General features: G+C 43.6%; 1 protein-coding gene across 1 annotated transcript in view; it reads right to left on the bottom strand.

The window, feature by feature from the left end:
• LOC132779045 (tumor necrosis factor receptor superfamily member 16-like) overlaps positions 1-23,485 on the bottom strand; it is a 70,306-nt gene that overhangs the window by 6,273 nt on the left and 40,548 nt on the right. Inside the window, exons 9-12 of the mRNA XM_067470409.1 lie at positions 13,041-13,173; positions 11,187-11,579; positions 8,696-8,909; positions 1,138-1,283 (exon numbers count right to left, since the gene is read on the bottom strand). Coding sequence (XP_067326510.1) covers positions 1,138-1,283; positions 8,696-8,909; positions 11,187-11,579; positions 13,041-13,173 — 886 coding nt within the window. The remainder of the gene's footprint in view (positions 1-1,137; positions 1,284-8,695; positions 8,910-11,186; positions 11,580-13,040; positions 13,174-23,485) is intronic.

The following is a 23,485-nucleotide window of genomic DNA, read 5'->3' as shown; positions in this document are numbered from 1 at the left end:
TGTAGACTGTCTACAGACATCACACTCAACTCCTGGAGCATTGTCCTCCCAACCCTGTTCTACCGTTGCGAAATGTGGACTGTCTACAGACGTCACACTCAACTCCTGGAGCATTGCCCTCCCAATCCTGTTCTACGCTTGTGAAACGTGGACTGTCTACAGGCATCACACTCAACTCCTGGAACAATTCCATCAGCGCTGCCTCCAAAAAATCCTGCAAATCTCTTGGGAAGACAGGTGGACAAACGGCAGCATGATGGAAGAAGCAAAGACCACCAGCATTGAAGCAATGATTCTCTGCTGTCAACTCCACTGGATTGGCCTCATTGTCCGAATGCCCAAAGCAGTTACACTCCCAACTCCAGAATGGGAAATGTAACATTGGTAAACGAAACTGAAATATGGGCTTAAAGCCAACCTTAAAAACTGTGGCAGAGACACTGAGAACTGGGAAGCCCTGGCCCTTGGGGGCTCTAACTGGAGGTCAGCTGTGACCAGCAGTGCTGCGGAATTTGAAGAGGCACGAATGGATGGCGAAAGAGAAACATGCCAAGAGGAAGGCATGTCAAGCCAACCCTGACCGGGACCACCTTCCACCTGGAAACGGATGCCCTCACTGCAAGAGAACACGCGGATCAAGAATAGGGCTCCACAGCCACCTATGAACCCACCATCAAGACACTACGCTTGGAGGACCATCATCCTCAGGCTACCAGGGATCGCCTAAGTTCTTGTATTATATCTGCCAATTACCTGCTACCCCAAGGTGAACCCCAGCTATCATTTGTGAGATTTCTTCTTGGAGGAGTTCAAATCCTGTAGGTTTTCACAAGTGATTTTGGAATATGGGGCTGTTTCTGTGATTCCAGTGAGCCAAAGGGGACGCAGAGCCCCTCTCTAATCTCTCCACCAGTTCTGGAGTTTTTGAATGTCTGGCTTGGGAAATGGCCGTGGTGGCCAAGGCTAGCTGGAGTTGGCATGAGTCCCTTCCCCTCTACGCAGAAACACATTTAGCCTAAATACAACCTATCATTTCAACCCTAAAACATGCCTTTACTTATATCCAAGTGCATTCAACCCAGCCAAGCGGCGCATGGAGGTACTACTATACCTTTCCCCTCTGGATGAGGCTCTTACCCTTGTTGAGCGGGTGGTGCTCCTGAAGGCTGTGGGTGTCGAGGAAGACCCCACTGTCGCTGTGAAGCTTCTCCCCTTCGGGGGACATCACCGCCTCTCCAGCCCTGGCCTTGGCCAGCTGGTGCTTCTGCTTGCAGGTTGTCCAACTGGAACCAAACAAGAGAAGGGGAAAGCGGGTTGAGCAGAGTCTCTGTTAGGGATTCCTCATCTTCGGAGGAGGAAGGGGAGCAGGGAAGTGCTCAGGAATTGGAGGGAGAAGAAGAATCAGACAATGAAGGTTTGAAAGTGCCCACATTTCTAGAGAGATGAAAAGAGACAGAGCACAGACGGTGTTCTGCTAGGATAGCTGCTAAAAACGCTGTGCTAATTGGGAGACACCCTAGCACCTCCTGCATGGGGAATTCAGGGCTATAAATCAGTAGCAAAAGTAGTCAGCTTTTGTGTCTGCTGCTAAGGACTTAGTTCATCGTCCGTTGTCTGATGGAAGACTGGTGTTTCTTTTGGGACTTCGTAAGAGACTTTATTTTGTGTCTGGATTAAGACTTCCTTGTTTTCTTTTGGTTTTGGCTTTCAGTCTGCTGAGGTTAAACAGTTTGCAATCTGTCCGATAGATGATTTCCACTCCGGTGGGAAGCTTCCCATCAACAAGGTGAAGTATCATAGCAATGAAGATGGAGAATAAAGTTGGGGCGATAACACATCCCTGTTTGACACCGGATTCCACAAACCAAGGTTACAACAACATCTGTTATAGAACTCCAGTATGCTGATGACAACGTCGTCTGTGTGCATTCAGAAGAAGATCCCCAAGCAACTCTAAACACCTTTGCAGAAGCATATGAGAAGCTCAGTCTGTCATTGAACATTGAGAAAACCAAGGTGCTTTTCCAGCAGTCACCAGTCAATCCCTCTCCAAAGCCAGAGATACAGCTTAACGGTGTAACATTAGAAAATGTTGACCATTTCCGCTCCCTTGGCAGCCACCTCTCCACAAAAGCCAACATTGACACTGAAATTCAACACCACCTGAGCTCTGCGAGTGCAGCATTTTCCCTAATGAAGTAGAGAGTGTTTGAGGACTGGGACATCCGTAGGGAGACCAAGGTGCTTGTTGAGAAAGCTATTGTCCTCCCAACCCTGCTATACATCTGCAAAACGTGGACTGTCTACAGACGTCACATGCAACTCTTAGAATGATTCCATCAGCACTGCCTCCGGAAAATCCTGCAAATCTCTTGGGAAGACAGGTGGACAAACATCAGCATGCTGGAAGAAGCAAAGACCACCAGCATTGAAGCATTGATTCCTCCGCCATCAACTCCGCTGGGCTGGCCATGTTGTCTGGATGCCTGACCACCAACGCCCAAAGCAGTTGCTCTACTCCAAACTCAAGAATGGAAAACGGAATGTTGGTGGGCAGGAAAAGAGATTCAAAGATGGGCTCAAAGCCAACCTTAAAAACTCTGGCATAGACACGGAGAACTGGGAAGCCCTGGCCCTTGAGTGCTCCAGCTGGAGGTCAGCTGTGACCAGCAGTGCTGTAGAATTTGAAGAGGCGCAAATAGAGGGTGAAAGAGAGAAATTTGCCAAGAGGAGGTGCATCAAGTTATGTTAATCCCACAAATGAACATTACATTTTTATTTATATAGATACACCACTTGGAGACCCAAATGGCACCAAAACCAGTGTCGTTCCATGGCTTTCCATTAAATCCTAACCAATTAAACCCATTAGTAGAATATACTTCCTTTGGAGACCTGATTGGCATCAATATTGGTGTCATTTCATGGCTTTCTATTCAATCCTAACCAATTAAATCCATTTATAGAAGACCCAAATGGCACAAAAAACTGGTGTCATTTCATGGCTAACCTTTCCTATCTATTTATAAAAAGTACTTCCCTTGGAGACCCCATTGGCATCCATACTGGTCTCATTCCATGGCTTTTGATTAAAACCTAACTGATTTCAATTAAAACCTAACTAATGCTTTTAATGTAAGCCACTTGGAGTCCATTTATACAACACGCTTCCCTTGGAGACCTGATTGGCACCAATACTGAGTAACATCCCATGGCTTTCTACTAAAACCTTGTAGATAAAATAGGTGTTCAAGTGCACCAATTCTCCAGTGTAGATGCACCCGTAGTTGGTTCTGTCAATCCACAATCTTCTTTGCAAATATTTGAGTTGGTTGGGGGGGGGGGGGTCAAGGGAGGGAGAGAAAACTGGGTCCAAGTTCATCCGATCTTTAGAAAAATGTCAATGTGGGGAAGGGGAGAGGGGCGAAGAAGCACACCCCCCTCCCTTCTTTTCTCTAAGCTTTTCAAAGGAAGGGATAATAAGCCCCGATGAGTTCCCGTTCTCCCCCGCTGGCATCCCAAAGACAGATGGCTCTGGATTTCTGGCCATAGGAATGCCAAAGTGGGGAGGGGGAAACAGCTGGGACGGGGATGGAGAGACGGAGGGGAGGCAAAGCCAGGGAAGAAGAAGGCCTTCTATCCAAAATGCAGGGCAAGAAAGTGAAGGTAAGCCAGGAAAAAGCCCTTCTCCCATTCGAGAGACATGTCATTGGGTAACTGGCTGAACCCAAAGGGTTCTTCTTCATAGAATCATAGAGTTGGAAGAGACCTCATGGGCCATCCAGTCCAACCCCATTCTGCCAAGAAGCAGGAAAATTACATTCAAAGCACCCCCGACAGATAGCTATCCAGCCTCTGTTTAAAAACCTCCAAAGAAGGAGCCTCCACCACACTCTGGGGCAGAGAGTTCCACTGCTGAACGGCTCTCACAGTCAGGAAGTTCTTCCTCGTGTTCAGATGGAATCTCCTCTCTTGTAGTTTGAAGCCATTGCTCCATTGCGTCCTAGTCTCCAAGGAAGCACAAAACAAGCTTGCTCCCTCCTCCTCCCTGAGGCTTCCTCTCACATATTTATACGTGGTTATCATATCTCCTCTCAGCCTTCTCTTCTTCAGGCTAAACCATGGACCATGCCGAAACCGTAAAGGGGAAAGGATGTGTGCGTTGCATTGCCTTCTTTGAAGGCATTCCAGCCAAGACTGGATGGCCATCTGTTGGGAGAGCTTGGATTGTGGACTCCTGCATGGGAGAAGGGGGCTGCACTGGATGGCCTTATGGGATCCCTTCCAATGGCACAACTCTGCGATTTGGTGGTACCGCGGACCGTGCCGAAGCCGCAAAGGATGTGTGCGTTCTTTGGAAGCGTTCCAGTCGAGACTGGGTGGCCATCTGTTGGGAGGGCTTGGATTGTGGACTCCTGCATGGGAGAAGGGGGCTGCACTGGATGGTCTTTGGGAGTCCCTTCCAATGGCACAACTCTGCGATTTGGTGGCACTGTGGACTGTGCCGAAACTGCAAAGGGGAAAGGACGTGTGCATTGAGTTGCCTTCTTTGGAGGTGTTCCAGCCAAGAATGGGTGGCCATCTGTTGGGAGAGCTTGGATTGTGGACTCCTGCATGGGAAAAGGGGGCTGCACTGAATGGTCTTTGGGAGTCCCTTCCAATGGCACAATTCTGCGATTTGGTGGCACCGTGCACCATGCCGAAACTGCAAAGAATGTGTGTGTTCTTTGGAAGCGTTCCAGTCGAGTCTGGATGGCCATCTGTTGGGAGGGCTTGGATTGTGGATTCCTGCATGGGAGAAGGGGGCTGCACTGGATGGCCTTTGGGAGTTCCTTCCAATGGCACAACTCTGCAATTTGGTGGCACCGTGGACCGTGCCGAAACCGCAAAGAGGAAAGGATGTGTGCGTTGAGTTGCCTTCTTTGGAGGCGTTCCAGCCAAGACTGGATAGCCTTTGGGGTCCCTTCCAATGACAAAACTTTGAGATTTGGTGGCATGGTGGACCGTGCCGAAACCGCAAAGGGGAAAGGATGTGTGCGTTGAGTTGCCTTCTTTGGAGGCGTTCCATCCAAGAATGGGTGGCCATCTGTTGGGAGGGCTTGGATTGTGGATTCCTGCATGGGAGATGGGGGCTGCACTGGATGGTCTTTAGGAGTCCCTTCCAATGGCACAACTCTACGATTTGGTGGCACCGTGGACCGTGCCGAAACCGCAAAGAGGAAAGGATGTGTGCGTTGAGTTGCCTTCTTTGGAGGCGTTCCAGCCAAGACTGGATAGCCTTTGGGGTCCCTTCCAATGACAAAACTTTGAGATTTGGTGGCATGGTGGACCGTGCCGAAACCGCAAAGGGGAAAGGATGTGTGCGTTGAGTTGCCTTCTTTGGAGGCATTCCATCCAAGACTGGGTGGCCATCTGGTAGGAGAGCTTGGATTGTGGACTCCTGCATGGGAGAAGGGGGCTGCACTGGATGGTCTTTGGGAGTCCCTTCCAATGGCACAACTCTACGATTTGGTGGCACCATGGACCGTGCCGAAACCGCAAAGGGGAAAGGATGTGTGTGTTGAGTTGCCGTCTTTGGAGGCATTCCAGCCAAGACTAGATGCCCATCTGTTGGGAGGGCTTGGATTGTGGACTCCTGCATGGGAGAAGGGGACTGCACTGGTTGGCCTTTGGGGGTCCCTTCCAATGGCACAACTCTGCGATTTGGTGGCACCGTGGACCGTGCCGAAGCCACAAAGGGAAAAGGATGTGTGTGTGCGCAATGTGCAATGGTTCTCTTTCAACGAAGGGCTTTATGAAATCCATAAAGCATCAGCAGGAGAGTTTGGGTCGCGGGGGTCCCACGTCGGTGTGAGCGGAATATAAAGAGGGGACTAAATCCGCTCCGAAGGGAAGGCGGCACAAAGAACGGGTGCTTTTTTGTGGGGAGGCCCTCCAAATAGAGCGGCGAGCGGGCCAGGAATCCTTTCATTGATCCAAGGGAGAGAAGCCGGGCTTAATCTCCGCCCGCCGAATCCAGGCTAATCCTATTCAAGGCCGGCTCCCCAACCGTGTCCCTCGGCCTCCGCACTCCAAGTGGTGGGGCTCCTCTTGTCCACAACGAGGGCCAGAGTCCTTCTTTGACCGATCGCCATGCTGGACACAGAAAAGGAGGAACTTCCGATCGAGTTCCCAAAGGAGGATTTACACAACTGTACCGTCCAGTTGCAAAGTCCAAAATCAGAACCTCTTTGAGGGTGAAAATTGGAGAGGGTCCCTTGATATTTCCACAGGTGTTGCTTGATCCGCACATCCAAAAACCAGACAGAACACACAGGGCTACTTTAGGTTTCCAAACAGGAGTTGTTGTTGCATTGTCGAAGGCTTTCATGGCCGGAATCACTGGGTTGTTGTAGGTTTTTTCGGGCTATATGGCCATGATCTAGAGGCATTCTCTCCTGACGTTTCGCCTGCATCTATGGCAAGCATCATAGAATCATAGAATCAAAGAGTTGGAAGAGACCTCCTGGGCCATCCAGTCCAACCCCATTCTGCCAAGAAGCAGGAATATTGCATTCAAAGCACCCCTGACAGATGGCCATCCAGCCTCTGTTTCAAAGCTTCCAAAGAAGAAGCCTCCACCACACTCTGGGACAGAGAGTTCCACTGCTGAACGGCTCTCACAGTCAGGAAGTTCTTCCTCGTGTTCAGATGGAATCTCCTCTCTTGTAGTTTGAAGCCATTGTTCCAAAGCGTCCTAGTCTCCAGGGAAGCAGAAAACAAGCTTGCTCCCTCCTCCCTGTGGCTTCCTCTCACATATTTATACATGGCTATCATATCTCCTCTCCGCTTTCTCTTCTTCAGGCTAAACATGCCCAGATCCTTAAGCCGCTCCTCATAGGGCTTGTTCTCCAGACCCTTGATCATTTGAGTCGCCCTCCTCTGGACACATTCCAGCTTGTCAATATCTCTCTTCAGTTGTGGTGCCCTGAATTGGACACAATATTCCAAGTGTGGCCTAACCAAAGCGGAAGAGAGCATGGGGAGCATGACTTCCCTAGATCTAGAGGTAGCCTCACTACCTCTGAGGATGCTTGCCATAGATGCAGGCGAAACGTCAGGAGAGAATGCCTCTAGACCATGGCCATATAGCCCGAAAAAACCTACAACAACCCAAGAGTTGTTGTTGTTGTTGTTTACTTATACCCCGCTTTTTCTCTCCACAAAGGAGACTCAAAGTGGCTCAAAGATAGATATTATTATTATTATTTTACCAAGACAAAAGCACAGTATGTCACATTAAACGAGATCTATATGCTGGATTTCGTATCACAAAATCACAAGTCGAACACTTCCCAAGCGTCTAGGACTCTGTGATGTATTTTCAAATTTATTTAATTTTACATGCACATAACAACACAGCACACATGCACATGCCACATGTTTTCAAATTGCTAGGTTGGCAGAAGCTGGGGCTAACAGCTAGCTATAACAGTTATAGCTAGCGATCAGTGTTGTCATTATTGCTGTCTATTAATGTTATTACCCTTCTCCTCTCACTATCACTACTACTACTACTACTACTACTACTACTATTACCAGTAGAATTAGTAATAGTAGTGTCATTATTATTGTTATAGTTATAGCTAGCGATCAGTGTTGTCATTATTGCTGTCTATTAATGTTATTACCCTTCCCCTCTCACTACCACCACCACCACTACTACTACTATTATTACCAGTAGAAGTAGTAGTAGTATTGTCATTATTATTGTTAGAGTTATAGCTAGCGATCAGTGTTGTCATTATTGCTGTCTATTAATGTTATTACCCTTCCCCTCTCACTACTACTACTACTATTATTACCAGTAGAAGTAGTAATAGTATTGTCATTATTATTGTTAAGAGTTATAGCTAGCGATCAGTGTTGTCATTATTGCTGTCTATTAATGTTATTACCCTTCCCCTCTCTACTACTACTACTACTACTACTACTACTACTATTATTACCAGTAGAAGTAGTAATAGTATTGTCATTATTATTGTTAGAGTTATAGCTAGCGATCAGTGTTGTCATTATTGCTGTCTATTAATGTTATTACCCTTCTCCTCTCACTACTACTACTACTACTACTACTACTATTATTACCAGTAGAAGTAGTAATAGTATTGTCATTATTATTGTTAGAGTTATAGCTAGCGATCAGTGTTGTCATTATTGCTGTCTATTAATGTTATTACCCTTCCCCTCTCACTACTACTACTACTACTATTATTACCAGTAGAAGTAGTAATAGTATTGTCATTATTATTGTTAGAGTTATAGCTAGCGATCAGTGTTGTTATTATTGCTGTCTATTGATACTATTACCCTCTCCTCTCACTACTACTATTATTAAATTATTAAAGAGTTGATACTGTTATTTCACATCCGTACTGAATCATTCCACAAAACTGGAAAAACAAATTTCAACTCCTGGTTTGAAAGTGTTATTTCCTGTTTCATTGTGTAGCCCTGACTTTGAAAGTACTTGCTCTACTCCAGAAACTTCAATTTTGTGCCACGAACTATGTTGAAGGGGTTGAGACTCAATAAGATATTCATTGGAAAGTTAAAGCAAACTGTGTTGAAGGATGATGTGCCTCCTGCAGAAGCAAAGGTTTTGCAACTTAAGAAACTTTCCCCATTATAGAACCAATCAGGAAATGGCACCTACCACTTGAAGGCCACGTAAGCCAGGAGTCCCACCACCACGGCGGCCAGGATGGAGCAGTAGACGGGGATGATGTCCTTGCTGTTGTCCTCCTCCTCGGCCGTGAACCCAGGAGAGGAAGTGTTGCCAAAGCCCTCCGTGTCCAAATGGGAGTTCCTTTTGGGGACATCCTTCCGGGAATCTCCTTCCGTCCGCTTCAGGATCTGCAGCTCTTTGTCTGCACACAGAAAGAAGGCACAGAGTGTAATAATGAGACCTTATTGAAATGAATAGCTACTATGGAATTGCAGTAGCAGGGTGTTGGGGCCCCTGAAACCTCAGAGGATGAGGAGGATTTTCTGGTTGAGCCTGGTGTTTCTGTGAGGGAAAGCAAAAGTGTTTTTCAAGTCAATGGGAATGTTTTGGGTAGATCTGTTGTTCTCGAATCAGCTAGGTAGGGATTGACTGTGAAAGGAATGTGGATGAGACAGGAGAGTTACCGATAACCCAGCGTTTGCAGCTCAGAAGGGATAGTGCGAAACAGAGACAAATCCGGTGTTCCCAGAGGCTGAAAGATAAACAAAGGGATCCCCGGTGTGAGGAAGTGTGATGTCATGGGCAAGGAGGAGGATTCTTAAAAAAGTGGCGTCAATGTTTGATGGGGAGATCAACGTTGGATTTTCATGGGTCACGTTGCCTGTCTTGTGAGCGGCGACTTAGGCAATCTGTTCTCGGATCTGTATCTTGTTCTCCTCTCTAAGTTCCATGCCCCCTGTTTAGATTACAAATCTCGTTTCAAGTTTCAAACCTTGGGGATTATAGTCAAGTCCAAGTATCAAGCCTTTGGATTATGGTCATGTTCCAAGCTTTTGGATATAATTCTACCTTCGTTTGCTAGCTGTATACCATCTTAGCTCAAACAATTAGTTTTAGTCAAATTTTAAGAGTTTTAAGAACTTGATTATGCTGCTAAAGTCTGGGATGTATTTTTTTTTTGCTTATTTAAGTTGAATCTGTTTTTTTATTTGTTTATATGCTGTTGCTATGGAGCTCCTGGTGGCGCAGTGGGTTAATGTGCTGAGCTGCTGAGCTTGTTGACTGAAAGGTCGCAGGTTCGAATCTGGGGAGCGGCGTGAGTTTCTGCTGTCAGCCCCAGCTTCTGCCAACCTAGCAGTTCGAAAACATGCAAATGTGAGTAGATCAATAGATACTGCTTCGGCGGGAAGGTAACAGCGCTCCATGCAGTCATGCCAGCCACATGACCTTGGAGGTGTCTATGGACAATGCCGGCTCTTAGAAATGGAGATGAGCACCACACCCCAGAGTTGGACACGACTAAACTTAATGTCAGGAGGAAACCTTTACCTTTACCTATGCTGTTGCTGGCATTGAATGTTTGCCATTGTGTTTGATTTTTGCTGGAAGCTGCCTTGAGTTGTCTTTGGGAGATAGGGCAGGTTATAAATATTATAATAATTATTATTATTATTAGAAACACAACAAGATTTGTACACAGATTAATATTATTATTATTATTATTATTATTATTATTATTATTATTACAACAACCCTTGGATTACAATTTCTTGCTTTTGCCTTAAGTGATTTTTTGGAATAATAATAATTATATAATAATAATAATCTTTATTTACACCCCGCCACCATCTTGGGGTGGCTTACATGAGGCCAAGCCCAGAAATGCATGCATAACAACACAATAAAACCAAAACACAAAATAAACATCGCAATAAAATAAAATAAAGCATAAGAATATAATAAAATAATGCAAAATACAGTAATAGATAACTCACAATCACAGTGAGTGGGCCACATGCACAAGGTAAAATGATAAAAACTCAGGATGAGATAGAAATGCAATGCAAATATTTGTGAAGGAGAATTCCTCTTCAGAGTTGGCCGTTGCTTTCTGTTAGGTAAAGTAAAGGTAAAGGTTTCCTCTTGGCATTAAGTCTACTCGAGTCTGACTCTCGGGGTTGGTGCTCATCTCCATTTCTAAGCCAAAGAGCCGGCGTTGTCCGTAGACACCTCCAAGGTCATGTGGCCGGCATGACCACATGGAGTGCCATTATTATTTATTTATTTATTTGCTTTATTTCTATACCGCATTTTTCAGCCTAATTCGGCGACTCAATGCAGTTTTCGTCCCGCAGAAGCGGTACCCATTACCATCCCGCAGAAGCGGTACCTATTGATCTACTCACATTTGCATGTTTTTAAACTGCTAGGTTATCAGAAGCTGGGTCCAACAGCGAAAGCTCATCCTGCTCCCTGAGTTCGAACTGGCTGTTAGGAATTGTGGGAGTTGGAAGCCCAAAACACCTGGAGGGTCCAAGTTTGCCCATGCCTGTGCTAGAGATACCAAATAATATCCTTATGGGTTATGGGCTCAGCAGATTTCAATTATGCTCTACTCTGCTATAGAGGCCAAATGTGCAAAACGATTCCATTTGATAGCCATCGTCTCAGTCCTGGCCCACCAAGCCGTGATACTGACCCATGCAGAGCGTGTCCGAGAGCGGGCTGCAGGCCTGGATCATGACCTCATTGGGTCCGCACTCGCGCCGGCAAGGCAGGCAGGGCTCGAAGGCGCTCTTAACCTCGGAGTAGTAGCCCGGCGGGCACTTCTGGCAGGTGGTATCAGCGCTGGGGCTGCAGGGCTTGGCCGCTCCGTAGCCACCGGGGCACAGCTGGCAGGGGACGCACCGGCCACCCAAACGGCTCCCGTTTGCCCCCGGTTGCAGGTCTTGGAAGTGGCCACGGGGACAGCGGGCAGCACAGACGGTGTCGCGAGTCGGAGCACATGCTTCCAGCGCCGGCACGTTGCCAGGGCAGGGGGAACACGGCCAGCATGGTTCCGTGGCACTGAAGACGGAGGAGAACGTAACACCTGTCGCCGAAAGAGGGAGAGTGAGTCAAAACATCGCTGTATCTCCTTGCCTTCCTTTTGTCCCCATCCCCAATACAGCATCCTTAAAACAGAGCCTGGGAAATCCAGTTGCAGGAAACCCGGTTGCAGTGCTGCAAATTGAATTGCAACACTGCAAATCTGGTTGCAGAATGCTGCAAATCCAGTTGCTGAAATCCCACTGCACTGCTGCATCCCAGTTGCAGATATCCAGTTGTAGCGCTGAAACTCCAGTTGCTGAAACTCCAGTTGCAATGCTGCAAATCCAGTTACAGAAACCCAGTTGCAATGCTGCAAATCCAGTTGCAGACACTTGGTTGCAGTGCTGCAAACTGAGTTGCAACACTGCAAATCTGGTTGCAGAATACCAGTTGCAATGCTGCAAATTCAGTTGCTGAAATCCCACTGCACCGCTGCATCCCAGTCGTAGATATCCAGTTGCAGCGCTGAAACTCCAGTTGCTAAAAGCCAGTTGCAATGCTGCAAATCCAGTTGCAGACACTCAGTTGCAGTGCTGCAATCTGGTTGCAGATACCCAGTTGCGGTGATGCAAATCTGGTTGCAGAAACCCAGTTGCAGGAAACCCAGTTGTAGTGCTGCAAATTGAGTTGCAACACTGCAAATCTGGTTGCAGAATCCCAGTTGCAACAATGCATATCCAGTTGCAGAATTCTAGTTGCAACGCTGCACATCCAGTTGTGGAAATCCCATTGCAATGCTACATCCCGGTTGTGGAAATCCCATTGCAGCACTGCAACTCCAGTTGCTGAAACCCAATTGCTATGTTGCAAACCCAATTGCAGAAATCCCATTGCACTGCTGCAATCCGGTTGCAGAGACCCAGTTATGGTGCTGCAAATCTGGTTACAGAATACCAGTTGCAATGCTGCAAATCCAGTTGATGAAATCCCACTGCACTGCTGCATCCCAGTTGCAGATATCCAGTTGCAGCGCTGAAACTCCAGTTGCTGAATCCCAGTTGCAACGCTGCAAATCGAGTTGCAGAAACTCAGTTGCAGTGCTGCAATCTGGTTGCAGATACCCAGTTGCAGGAAACCCAGTTGCAGTGCTGCAGACTGAGTTGCAGCACTGCAAATCAGGTTGCTGAATCCCAGTTGTAATAATGCATATCCAGTTGCAGAATTCTAGTTGCAACGCTGCACATCCAGTTGTGGAAATCCCATTGCAATGCTGCATAGTTTTCACTTACGTGTCGGAGTCTTTGAAGCTGCAAAATGGAATGCAATTTTTTGCAATGCTAGTCTATCTAGATATAGAATTAGTTTGGAAAAGGCCGTGGTGCCCTTCTGCTGCTGCTGCTAAAATGCATTTTCTCTCTTTGATGACCCAACCTCCACGTTCATAAAAAATGATCTTACGAGCTTTGACTCTTAGTGCGGACGCCCATAACCCATAGAAGTTGAAGTGCTCAGCCAGACTCACCTTCTTGGCAGGGCTCACACTTGGTGTTGGCGCTTCCGCAGGGGACGGTGGCCCCAAAACCCGGAGGGCAGAGTTCGCAGCACTCTCCGGCCAGGGTGAAGTGTCCATGCTCACATCCCTGATGCGCCAGGACCTAAGGAGAGACGTGTTTCCATGTGAGCCAAGGGAAGAAATTGTCACAGGTGAAATACACAAGAGGCTACACTGAAGGTCCACACGAGAAAGGCATTGGAGCATCACTGCATCCTAGACATGGGAGGGTCCCCTTGAGGCCATCTAGTCCGACCCCATTCTGCTCAGTGCAGGATCTCCAACTAAAGCAGGCCTGGGCCAACTTCATCCCTCCCTCCAGGTGGCTTGGACTTCAACTCCCACAATTCCTAACAGCCTACTGGCCATCTCTTCATCTTCCCTTCTTGGTATTTGTTTGTATGTATGTTATCTATTAGTGATTAAAAGCATATAGGTATTTATATGTATATGTGGGAGGGGGGCACATTTCTCAATATGGATATGCTTTTAACTTAGTACATACTAACAAATACCAAATAACAACAATAATAATGTAAAATTATTATGTAATGATAGGAGGGCTTTGACTGTGCCTCCCTTAATAGCAGAAGGGGTGGATTAGATGCCCTTTGGGTGTCCCTTCCAACTTTAGCAAGCATATAGACTGCCTGGGAGTCTAGCAGAGCTTTGGAAAGGAGGGCTAGATGGCCATCTGTTGGGAGGGCTTTGGTTGTGTCTCACTTAATGGGAGAAGGGGTGGACTAGATGCCCTTTGGGTGTCCCTTCCAACTCTGGGAAGAGTCTATAGAGCACTTGAGAGTCCAGTGGAGGTTTTGAATTAGGGCTGGATGGCCGTCTGTTGGAAGGGCTTTGGTTGTTTCTCTCCTAATGGCAGAAGGGGGTGGACTAGATGCCCTTTGGGGGTCCCTTCCAACTCTATTGAGAGTATATAGACCGCTTGAGAGTCCAGTGGAGGTATTGAATTAGGGCTGAACGGCCATCTGCTGGGAGGGCTTTGACTGTACCTCCCTTAATGGCAGAAGGGAGTGGACTAGATGCCCTTTGGGGGTCCCTTCCACCTCTACAGACTGCCTGGGAATCCCCACCCGGCTGGGTTCTCTATTAATAACCTTAGGAATGCAGGCCTGTCACATACAGAGATGCAACTCAGAGCCAAAAAAAAAAAAGCCCCAGACTTGATTCCTTCGCCTTCCAGGAGGAATGCTTGCAAGAAGAGCATCGCAAATGCACAACGCCAACAGCTGGCATGGGGTTTTGCACCCACTTTTGCACCCAGTTGGAGGCACACGACAAGTGTCGTGTGCCTCCAACTGGGTGCAAAAGTGGGTGCAAAACCCCAGGTTGGATCCCTTTCCCAAATCCTTTTTGCCTGCCATAAACACAAAAGTGCTTATGTGTTCCTGTGTTCCTGCTCCCTGCCCTCAAGCAAAGAACAAAGAAAATTAATTGGCTTCTCTTTTGCATCTGGAGATAGTTAATTACAGCTAGGCCTCTATGTCTTAAAGGCATAGCAGGGAAAGTGAGAGGAAGGAAGAAAAAGGCCCCACTGGGTGCGTCTACACGGCAGAATTAATCCAGTTTAATGCCACTTGTGCAGCCGGCGCTTGGTGCTGTGGAATCCTGGGATTTGTAGCTTGGCGACCCTCTACTTGCCTTGGTTTGACCTTTTCTGGAGATGCTTTTGCTGTGTATTTCCTGCAGAATGGGGATGGACTAGATGGCCTTTGGGGTCCCCTTCCCATTGCATGACCCCACACCTGCGTTTCGTCAACCCATGCCTAAACCAAATATGTGGTTGTCTTGTTGCAACAACATCATAATTATATGTATTATTTAATATTATTTCTAATTTAATATTATTTATTGATTATTGATTATTATTATTATTTTATATATGCTTTTGCTGTGTATTTCCTGCCTGCGCAGAATTGGGATGGACTAGATGGCCTTTGGAGTTCCCTTCCCATTGCATGACCCCATGCCTGCGCTTCACCAACCCATGCCTAAACCAAATATGTTGTTGTCTTGTTGCAACAACATTGTAATTATATTATGAGCATTATTATTTAATATTATTTATAAGTTAATATTATGTATTATTGATTATTATTATTCTATATAATTTTATTATTATTATTACTCATTTGCATGCCATGTTGTCTTGTTGCAACAACATCATAATTATTATGATTAAATTATTTATAATTTAATAGTATTTATAGATTATTATTATTTTATATTATTTATATTATTATTATTATTATTATTATTACTCATTTGCATGCCACGTTGTCTTGTTGCAACAATATCAAAATTATATTATAAGTATTATTATTTAATATTATTTAGAATTTAATATTATTTATTTATTATTTATTATTATTATTTTATATTATTATTATTATTATTATTATTATTATTATTGCATGCCACGTTGTCTTGTTGCAACATCAAAATTATATTATAAGTATTATTATTTAATATTATTTATAATTTAATATTTATTATTTAATATTATTATTTATATTATTATTATTATTACTCATTTGCATGCCACGTTGTCTTGTTGCAACAACATCATAATTATATTATATGTATTATTATTTAATATTATTTATAATTCAATATTATTTATTTATTATTTATTATTATTTTATATTATTATTATTATTATTACTCATTTGCATGCCGCGTTGTCCTTTTGCAACAACATCAAAATTATATTATAAGTATTATTATTTAATATTATTTATAATGTAATATTATTTATTTATTATTGATTATTATTATTTTATATTATTATTATTACTAAGTATTATTATTTAATATTTAATATTTATTATTATTATTATTATTATTATTATTATTATTATTATTACTCATTTGCATGCCACGTTGTCTTGTTGCAACAACATCATAATTATATTATATGTATTATTATTTAATATTATTTATAATTTAATATTATTTATTTATTATTTATTATTATTATTTCTCATTTCCTGCCATGTTGTCTTGTTGCCACATTATAATTATATTATATGTATTATTATTTAATATTATTTATAATTCAATATTATGTATTTATTATTGATTATTATTATTTTATATTCTTATTATTATTACTCATTTCATGCCATGTCTTTTTGCAACAACATCAAAATTATATTATACGTATTATTATTTAATATTATTTATTATTATTATTATTTTATATTATTTATATTATTATTATTACTCATTTGCATGCCACATTGTCTTGTTGCAGCAACATCATAATTATAAGTATTATTATTTAATATTACTTATAATTTAATATTATTTATTTATTATTATTATTTTATATTATTATTTATATAATTACTTTTATTTTTATTTTTATTATTATTATTACTAATCTGCACCCCACCTTTCTCCCCATAACAGGACTCAAAGCCATCGGCGAAAGTTTTGCAAACAATGCAAGACAAAAGCAACACAAAAGTTGGCCATTCAAATGCAACTTCTGATGCAAATCATTCATTTCAATAGGACTGTGCAATTCATCCAGCCCCAAATCCCTATTGCAGAGGGTGATGGGATCTGTTGTCCTACACACCCATCAGTCCCTTTGCTTTGGTGGGAACTCAAAATCCCATTGCTTAAATCGAACCATTCTGATATCTCCAAAGATCCATAATAATAATAATAATAATAATAATAATAATAATAATAATAATAATGCAAGGGAAAACTTTCGGCCGCACTATCTGGGGGTTGGACTAGATGACCTTTGGGGGTCCCTTTCCTATTCTTGCATTTTCCCCTTGCTTTTCTGAGTCATCCTGCCTTGGTTTCACCCACTTTTTGAAGGACTGGGAAAGAGTTAAGTGCCTAAAGGCAAAGCAAAGTTGCTGGAAAATAGAAGAAGGGGGAAAAAGAAGAGTGGCATTCCTTCCTCAATGCAAAACACCTGGAGATGCTCACATTAAAAAGAAAGAAAGAGAGAAAGAAAATACAGCTTTGTGTGTGGCTTTGGGAGCTGGAAGGCGAATGGCTCCTCTGTGAGACACACACACACACACACACACACACCATATGTATGCATATGTATATGTATAAGCACTCTCCCTTTTGGAACTGGAAGAGGAGTGGGTCCTCTGTGTGCCACACACACACACACGTGCATGCGTGTGTGTAAAAAGGTTGTCCCCTGACATTAAGTCCAGTCATGTCTGACTCTGGGACTCTGGTGCTCATCTCCATTTCTAAGCCAAAGAGCCGGCGTTGTCCGTAGACACCTCCAGGGTCATGTGGCCAGCATGACCGCATGGAGCGCCGTTACCTTCCCGCCGGAGCAGTACCTATTGATCTACTCACATTTGCATGTTTTCGAACTGCTGGGTTGGCAGAAACTGGGGCTAATGCATGGCGCGACGTTACCTTCCCGCCGGAGCAGTACCTATTGATCTACTCACATTTGCATGTTTTCAAACTGCTAGGTTGGCAGAAGCTAGGGCTGACAGCGGAAGCTCACGCCGCTCCCTGGAATCGAACCTGCAACCTTTTGGTCAACAAGCTCAGCAGCTCAGTGCTTTAACCCACAGCGTGTGTGTATGTGTGTATATATATGTGTGTGTGTGTGTAATGTCCGTTTGTGGGATTAACATAACTCAAAAACCACTGGACAAATGGACACCAAATTTGGACACAAGACACCTCTCAGGCCAACAAGTGACCATCACTCACAAAAACACTGCAAAACAAAGTGGAAGAGACCTAAAAAGCCAAAAAAATTACATTACAACACATGCACAAAACCACATATATACACATATTCACATACATACACACACAAAACAGCAACTTGGGCTACAGCAATGCACGGCAGGGAATGGCTAGTGTATACACACAGACACACACACATATACATATACTATATGTATACACACACACTATATGCATGTACGTGTGCGTATGTATATGCATATAAGCACTCTCCCTTTTGGAACTGGAAGAAGAGTGGGTCCTCTGTGTACACACAAAAACATATATACAAACATACATATACATACACACACACTATATATATATATATATATGTATGTGTGTGTGTGTGTGTGTGTGTGTGCGTATGTATGTATATATGTATAAGAATGCTGTCTTTTGGAGCTGGAAGAGGAATGGGTCCTCTGGGTGCACACAAAAACATATATACACACATACATATACATACACACACACACACACTATATGTGTGTGTGTGTGTGTGTGTGTGTGTGTGTGTGTGTGTATGTATGTATGTATATATGTATAAGCATGCTGTCTTTTGGAGCTGGAAGAGGAATGGGTCCTCTGTGAGCCACACACACATAAACATACACACACAAAACACAGACACACTACAATATATATATGTGTGTATGTATATGTGTATATATGTATATATGTGTGTATATATGTGTATGTGTGTGTGTGTGTATTTATTGAAGCTGGAAGGGAAATGGGTCCTCTGTGTGCTACAGACAAAAATACCAACACACACACACCCATTTCCCTTCCAGCTTCAAAAGGGAGAGTGCTTATATACACACACACATACTTATATATAGTATATATACACACATATATATACATACAAAAATATATAGTGTGTATGTTTGAGTGCATGTGGCTCACAAAGGCCCCATGCTCCTTCCAGTTCCAAAAGGAAGAGTGCTTATACACACTATATATGTGTGCGTGTATGTGTGTATGTATATGTGTAGGCACTCTCACCTCCCCCATGACATATTGGAAAACCTATACTGGTTTAGCAGGTATCTTGCGCTTTCATGTCAGAAAGCAAACCCGGAGATAAATAAGACACAGGAAAAATAACCCTCTAACTATAAAACCCACAGCAATGAAGCATTGAGTGGGAGAGCCCTCCAAAGGGCATCTAGTCTGACCCTTCTCCCTTTGGGAGGTGTCAGATCAATGGAGACTCTTTACAAATGAGACCTTTTGTGGATACTACAGCTCCCCCAAACACTGGGAGTTGTAGTTCCCAAACGAACATTTTGCAAGAGTGCATCTACATTGTGGAATTAATCCAGTTTAAGACTGCAATGCAGTGGGAAGCTGGGAGTTTTAGTTTGAGAAGGCCAAATATTGCCCCTTCCATATTAATTTGGATGGGGTTTAGCCTGAACTTATAAGGAACCAACATCATCATCATTATATCCCACTTTTATTTCCATTGAGATGCAAAGTTCGGACTAAAAACCGGAGCGGATTCCGCTGAGACCATTCTGGAACCAACTGGAAATATTTGCAATTGCATCATGAGATGGGACCCTATCTATCTATCTATCTATCTATCTATCTATCTATCTATTTGATATTTTGACACCACTAGTTTGTGTTAGTTTAGTCTATTTGTTACTGTATCCATTAGTATCAATCTTAGTGGGTTGAATGGATATTTGTATCGACCTTGCCCATAGATTTCATATGGTGTGTCAATGAGTACGTCTACACCACAGATTTAATGCGGTTTGATGCCTCTTTAACTGCCATGCATGCAATCAAGGTACGTGGCACCAGATGAAAGACCTTGGGAAACTACAACTCCCACGATTTCGTAGCTTTGAGCCATAGGAGATTAAAGTGGTGCCAATCCGCATTAATTCCGCAGTGTAGATGCACCCATCGCATCGTAATAATTATTATTGTACTTAACGCCTCTAGGGCTGCAGGCAAATTAATGCCGAGACGTGATGAGCGAATGGCACGTGCATAAATCCCATTCCTCTCCTTGCAAATAGTTTTTGGGGCTTTGTGGAAACATGCCCAAAGAGAAAGAGAGATTCATAGGAAACGCATATAAAGTCACATTTGAAACGGAATGGAAGACCTATCTCTTGCAACAGGCGAAAACAATGCATTTCAATTGATATGCATGGTTTTAATGCATTTGCATCTTTGCACCATGTCTTTTAATAGCCTTATGCTCTATCAATATATTTTAGCAATGCAGCAACCCAGCACGAGCTAGGAAGAGAGAAGGCAAATAATAATTATAATGATAACAGAACTGCAAAGACTCTGGCACAAACTAGTAAAGGTGGTCCCAGTGGTGATTGGCACACTAGGTGCAGTGCCTCAAGACCTTGGCCTGTAATTCAAAACAATAGGTGCTGACAAAATTACCACTTCTCAACTTCTGCACACATTATTTGCTGATACATCACATAGTCCTAGACCAGTGTTTCTCAACATGGGGGTCGCGACCCCCGGAGGGGTCATGAGTGAGTGTCAGAGGGGTCGCCAAAGACCATCTGAGAACAGTATTTACTGTTGTTCATAACGTTTCTGTGTGGGAAGTTTGGCCCAATTCTATCATTAGTGGGGTTCAGAATGCTCTATAATTGTAGGTGAACTGTAAATCCCAGCAACTACAACTCCCAAATGTCAAGATCTAGTTTCCCCAACTCCACCAGTGTTCACATTTGGACATATTGAGCATTCATGCCAAGTTTGGTCCAGAACCATCACTATTTGAGTCCACAGTGCTCTCTGGATGTAGGTGAACTACAACTCCCAAACTCAAGGTCAATGTCCACCAAACCCTTCCAATATTTTGTGTTGGTCAAGGGAGTTCTGTGTGGCAAGTTTGGTTCAATTCCATCGTTGATAGAGTTCAGAATTCTCTTTTATTGTAGGTGAACTATAAATCCCAGCAACTACAATTCCCAAATGTCAAGATCTATTTTCCACAACTCCACCAGTGTTCACATTTGGACATATTGAGCATTCATGCCAAGTTTGGTCCAGAACCATCATTATTTGAGTCCACAGTGCTCTCTGGATGTAGGTGAACTACAACTCCCAAACACAAGGTCAATGCCCACCAAACCCTTCCAGTATTTTCTGTTGGTCATGGGAGTTCTGTGTGCCAAGTTTGGTTCAGTTCCATCACTGGTGGAGTTCAGAATGCTCTTTGATTGTAGGTGAACTATAAATCCCAGCAACTACAACTCGCAAATGACAACATCAATCCCCCCCCCCAACCCCATCAGTGTTCAAATTTAGGTGTATTGGGTATTTGTGCCAAATTAGGTCCAGTGAATGAAAATACATCTTGCATATCATATATTTACATTACAATTCATAACAGTAGCAAAACTATAGTTTTGAAGTAGCAATAAAAATAATATTATGGTTGGGGGGTCACCACAACATGAGGAACTGTACTAAGGGGTCGCGGCATTAGGAAGGTTGAGAACCCCTGATCTACACTGTGGAATTAATGCAGTTTGGCACCACTTGAACTGCAATGGAATCCTGAAATTCGCAGTTTGGGCATCTGTGGTGGAAAATTCCAGGGAAGACCTTGAGGAACTACAGCTCCCAGGATCGCATAGCAATGAGATGATGCCAAACTGCATTCGTGGAAATCAACCAATGAACATTCAGGCGAAAACTATCTGCAGACTTCTTCTCCTCGGCCTTGCCCTCGCTTCGCACTTCTTTTTTAATGGTGGTGACTCAGTGGAAAAATGCAACAGTGGAAAAAGTCTGCCTCCGACATGGAATTGCGCCTTTATAGTTCCATTTTTCATGTTGCGTCAAGCCACGATATATATATATATATAAGAGGGAGGGTGTGGGAGAAACATGCTTTCAAATGTGAGAAAAACACTGTAGAATTAACGCAGTATGAATCCTGGGATTTATAGTTTCACAAGGTCTTTAGCCTTCTATGCTAAAGATGCCTTAACAAACCGCAACACCCACCCAGTATCCCATAGCATTGAGACATTGTGGTTAAACTGATATCAAACCAGCATTGATTCTGCAGTTTGAAAAACTACAACTCCCAGGATCCTATAGCATTGGGCCATGGCATTGAAAGTGGCATCAAACCAGAATTAATTATACAGTGTAAACACAACCCTTGAAAAACTACAACTCTCATGATCCTATAGCATTGAGCCTTGGCAGTGAACGTGGTATCAAAACAGCATTAGTTCTGTAGTGTAGATGCAACCTTTGTAAAACTACAATTCCCAGGATCCTATAGCATTGGGCCATGGTATTGAAAGTGGCATCAAACCAGTATTAATTCTACAGTGTAGATGCAACCTTTGTAAAACTACAACTCCCAGGATCCTATAGCATTGAACCATGGTGGTGAAAGTGGCATCAAACCAGTATTAATTCTACAGTGTAGAAGCAACCCTTGCAAAACTACAACTCCCACGATCCTTTAGCCTCATGACAGTGAATGTGGCATTAAACCAGCATTAATTCTTCAGTGGAGATGCAACTCTTGCAAAACTACAACTCCCAGGATCCTATAGCATTGAGTCACGAGAGTGAACATGTCATCAAACCAGCATTAATTCTGTAGTGTAGATACAAACCTTACAAAACTATATCTCCCAGGATTCTATAGCTTTGAGCCATGGCAATGATAGTGGCATCAAACCAGCATTAATTCCACAGTGCAGATGCAACCCTTGTAAAACTACAATTCCCAGGATCCCATAGCATTGAGCCATGGTAGTGAAAGTGGTATCAAACCAGCATTAATAAATACAGTGTAGACCAGTGTTTCTCAACCTGGGTGTTGGCAACCCACAGCGGGGTTGTGAGGGGGTGTCAGAGGGGTCACTGAAGACCATCAGAAAACACAGGATTTTCTGTTGGACATGGGGGCTCTGTGTGGGAAGTTTGGCCCAATTCTATTGTTGGTGGGGTTCAGAATGCTCTTTGAGTGTAGGTGAACTATAGATCCCAGCAACCACAACTCCCAAATATCAAGGTCTATTTTCCCCAAACTCCACCAGCGTTCACATTTGGGCATATTGAGTATTGATGCCAAGTTTGGTCCAGATGCATCATTATTTGAGTCCACAGTGCTCTCTGGAAGTAGGTGAACTACAACTCCCAAAATCAAGGTCAATGCTCACCAAACCCTTCCAGTATTTTCTGTTGGTCATGAGAGTTCTGTGTGCCAAGTTTGGTTCAATACCATCGTTGGTGGGGTTCAGAATGCTCTTTGATTGTAGGTGAACTATAAATCCCAGCAACTACAACTCCCAAAGCTTAGTCCAGATCCATCATTGTTTGAGTCCACAGTGCTCTCTGGAAGTAGGTGAACTACAACTCCCAAAATCAAGGTCAATGCTCACCAAACCCTTCCAGTATTTTCTGTTGGTCATGAGAGTTCTGTGTGCCAAGTTTGGTTCAGTTCCATCGTTGGTGGGGTTCGGAATGCTCTTTGATTGTAGGTGAACTATAAATCCCAGCGACTACAACTCCCAAGTATCAAGGTCTATTTTCCTCAAACTCCACCGGTGTTCACATTTGGGCATATTGAGGATTCATGCCAAGTTTGGTCCAGATCCATCATTGTTTGAGTCCACAGTGCTCTCTGGATGTTG

This window comes from Anolis sagrei, chromosome 6, assembly GCF_037176765.1.
Source record: "Anolis sagrei isolate rAnoSag1 chromosome 6, rAnoSag1.mat, whole genome shotgun sequence".
Classification (NCBI taxonomy): Eukaryota; Metazoa; Chordata; class Lepidosauria; order Squamata; family Dactyloidae; genus Anolis; species Anolis sagrei.
The sequence above is the reverse complement of the archived record's forward strand: the minus strand, read 5'-3'. Positions and strand labels throughout refer to the sequence as shown.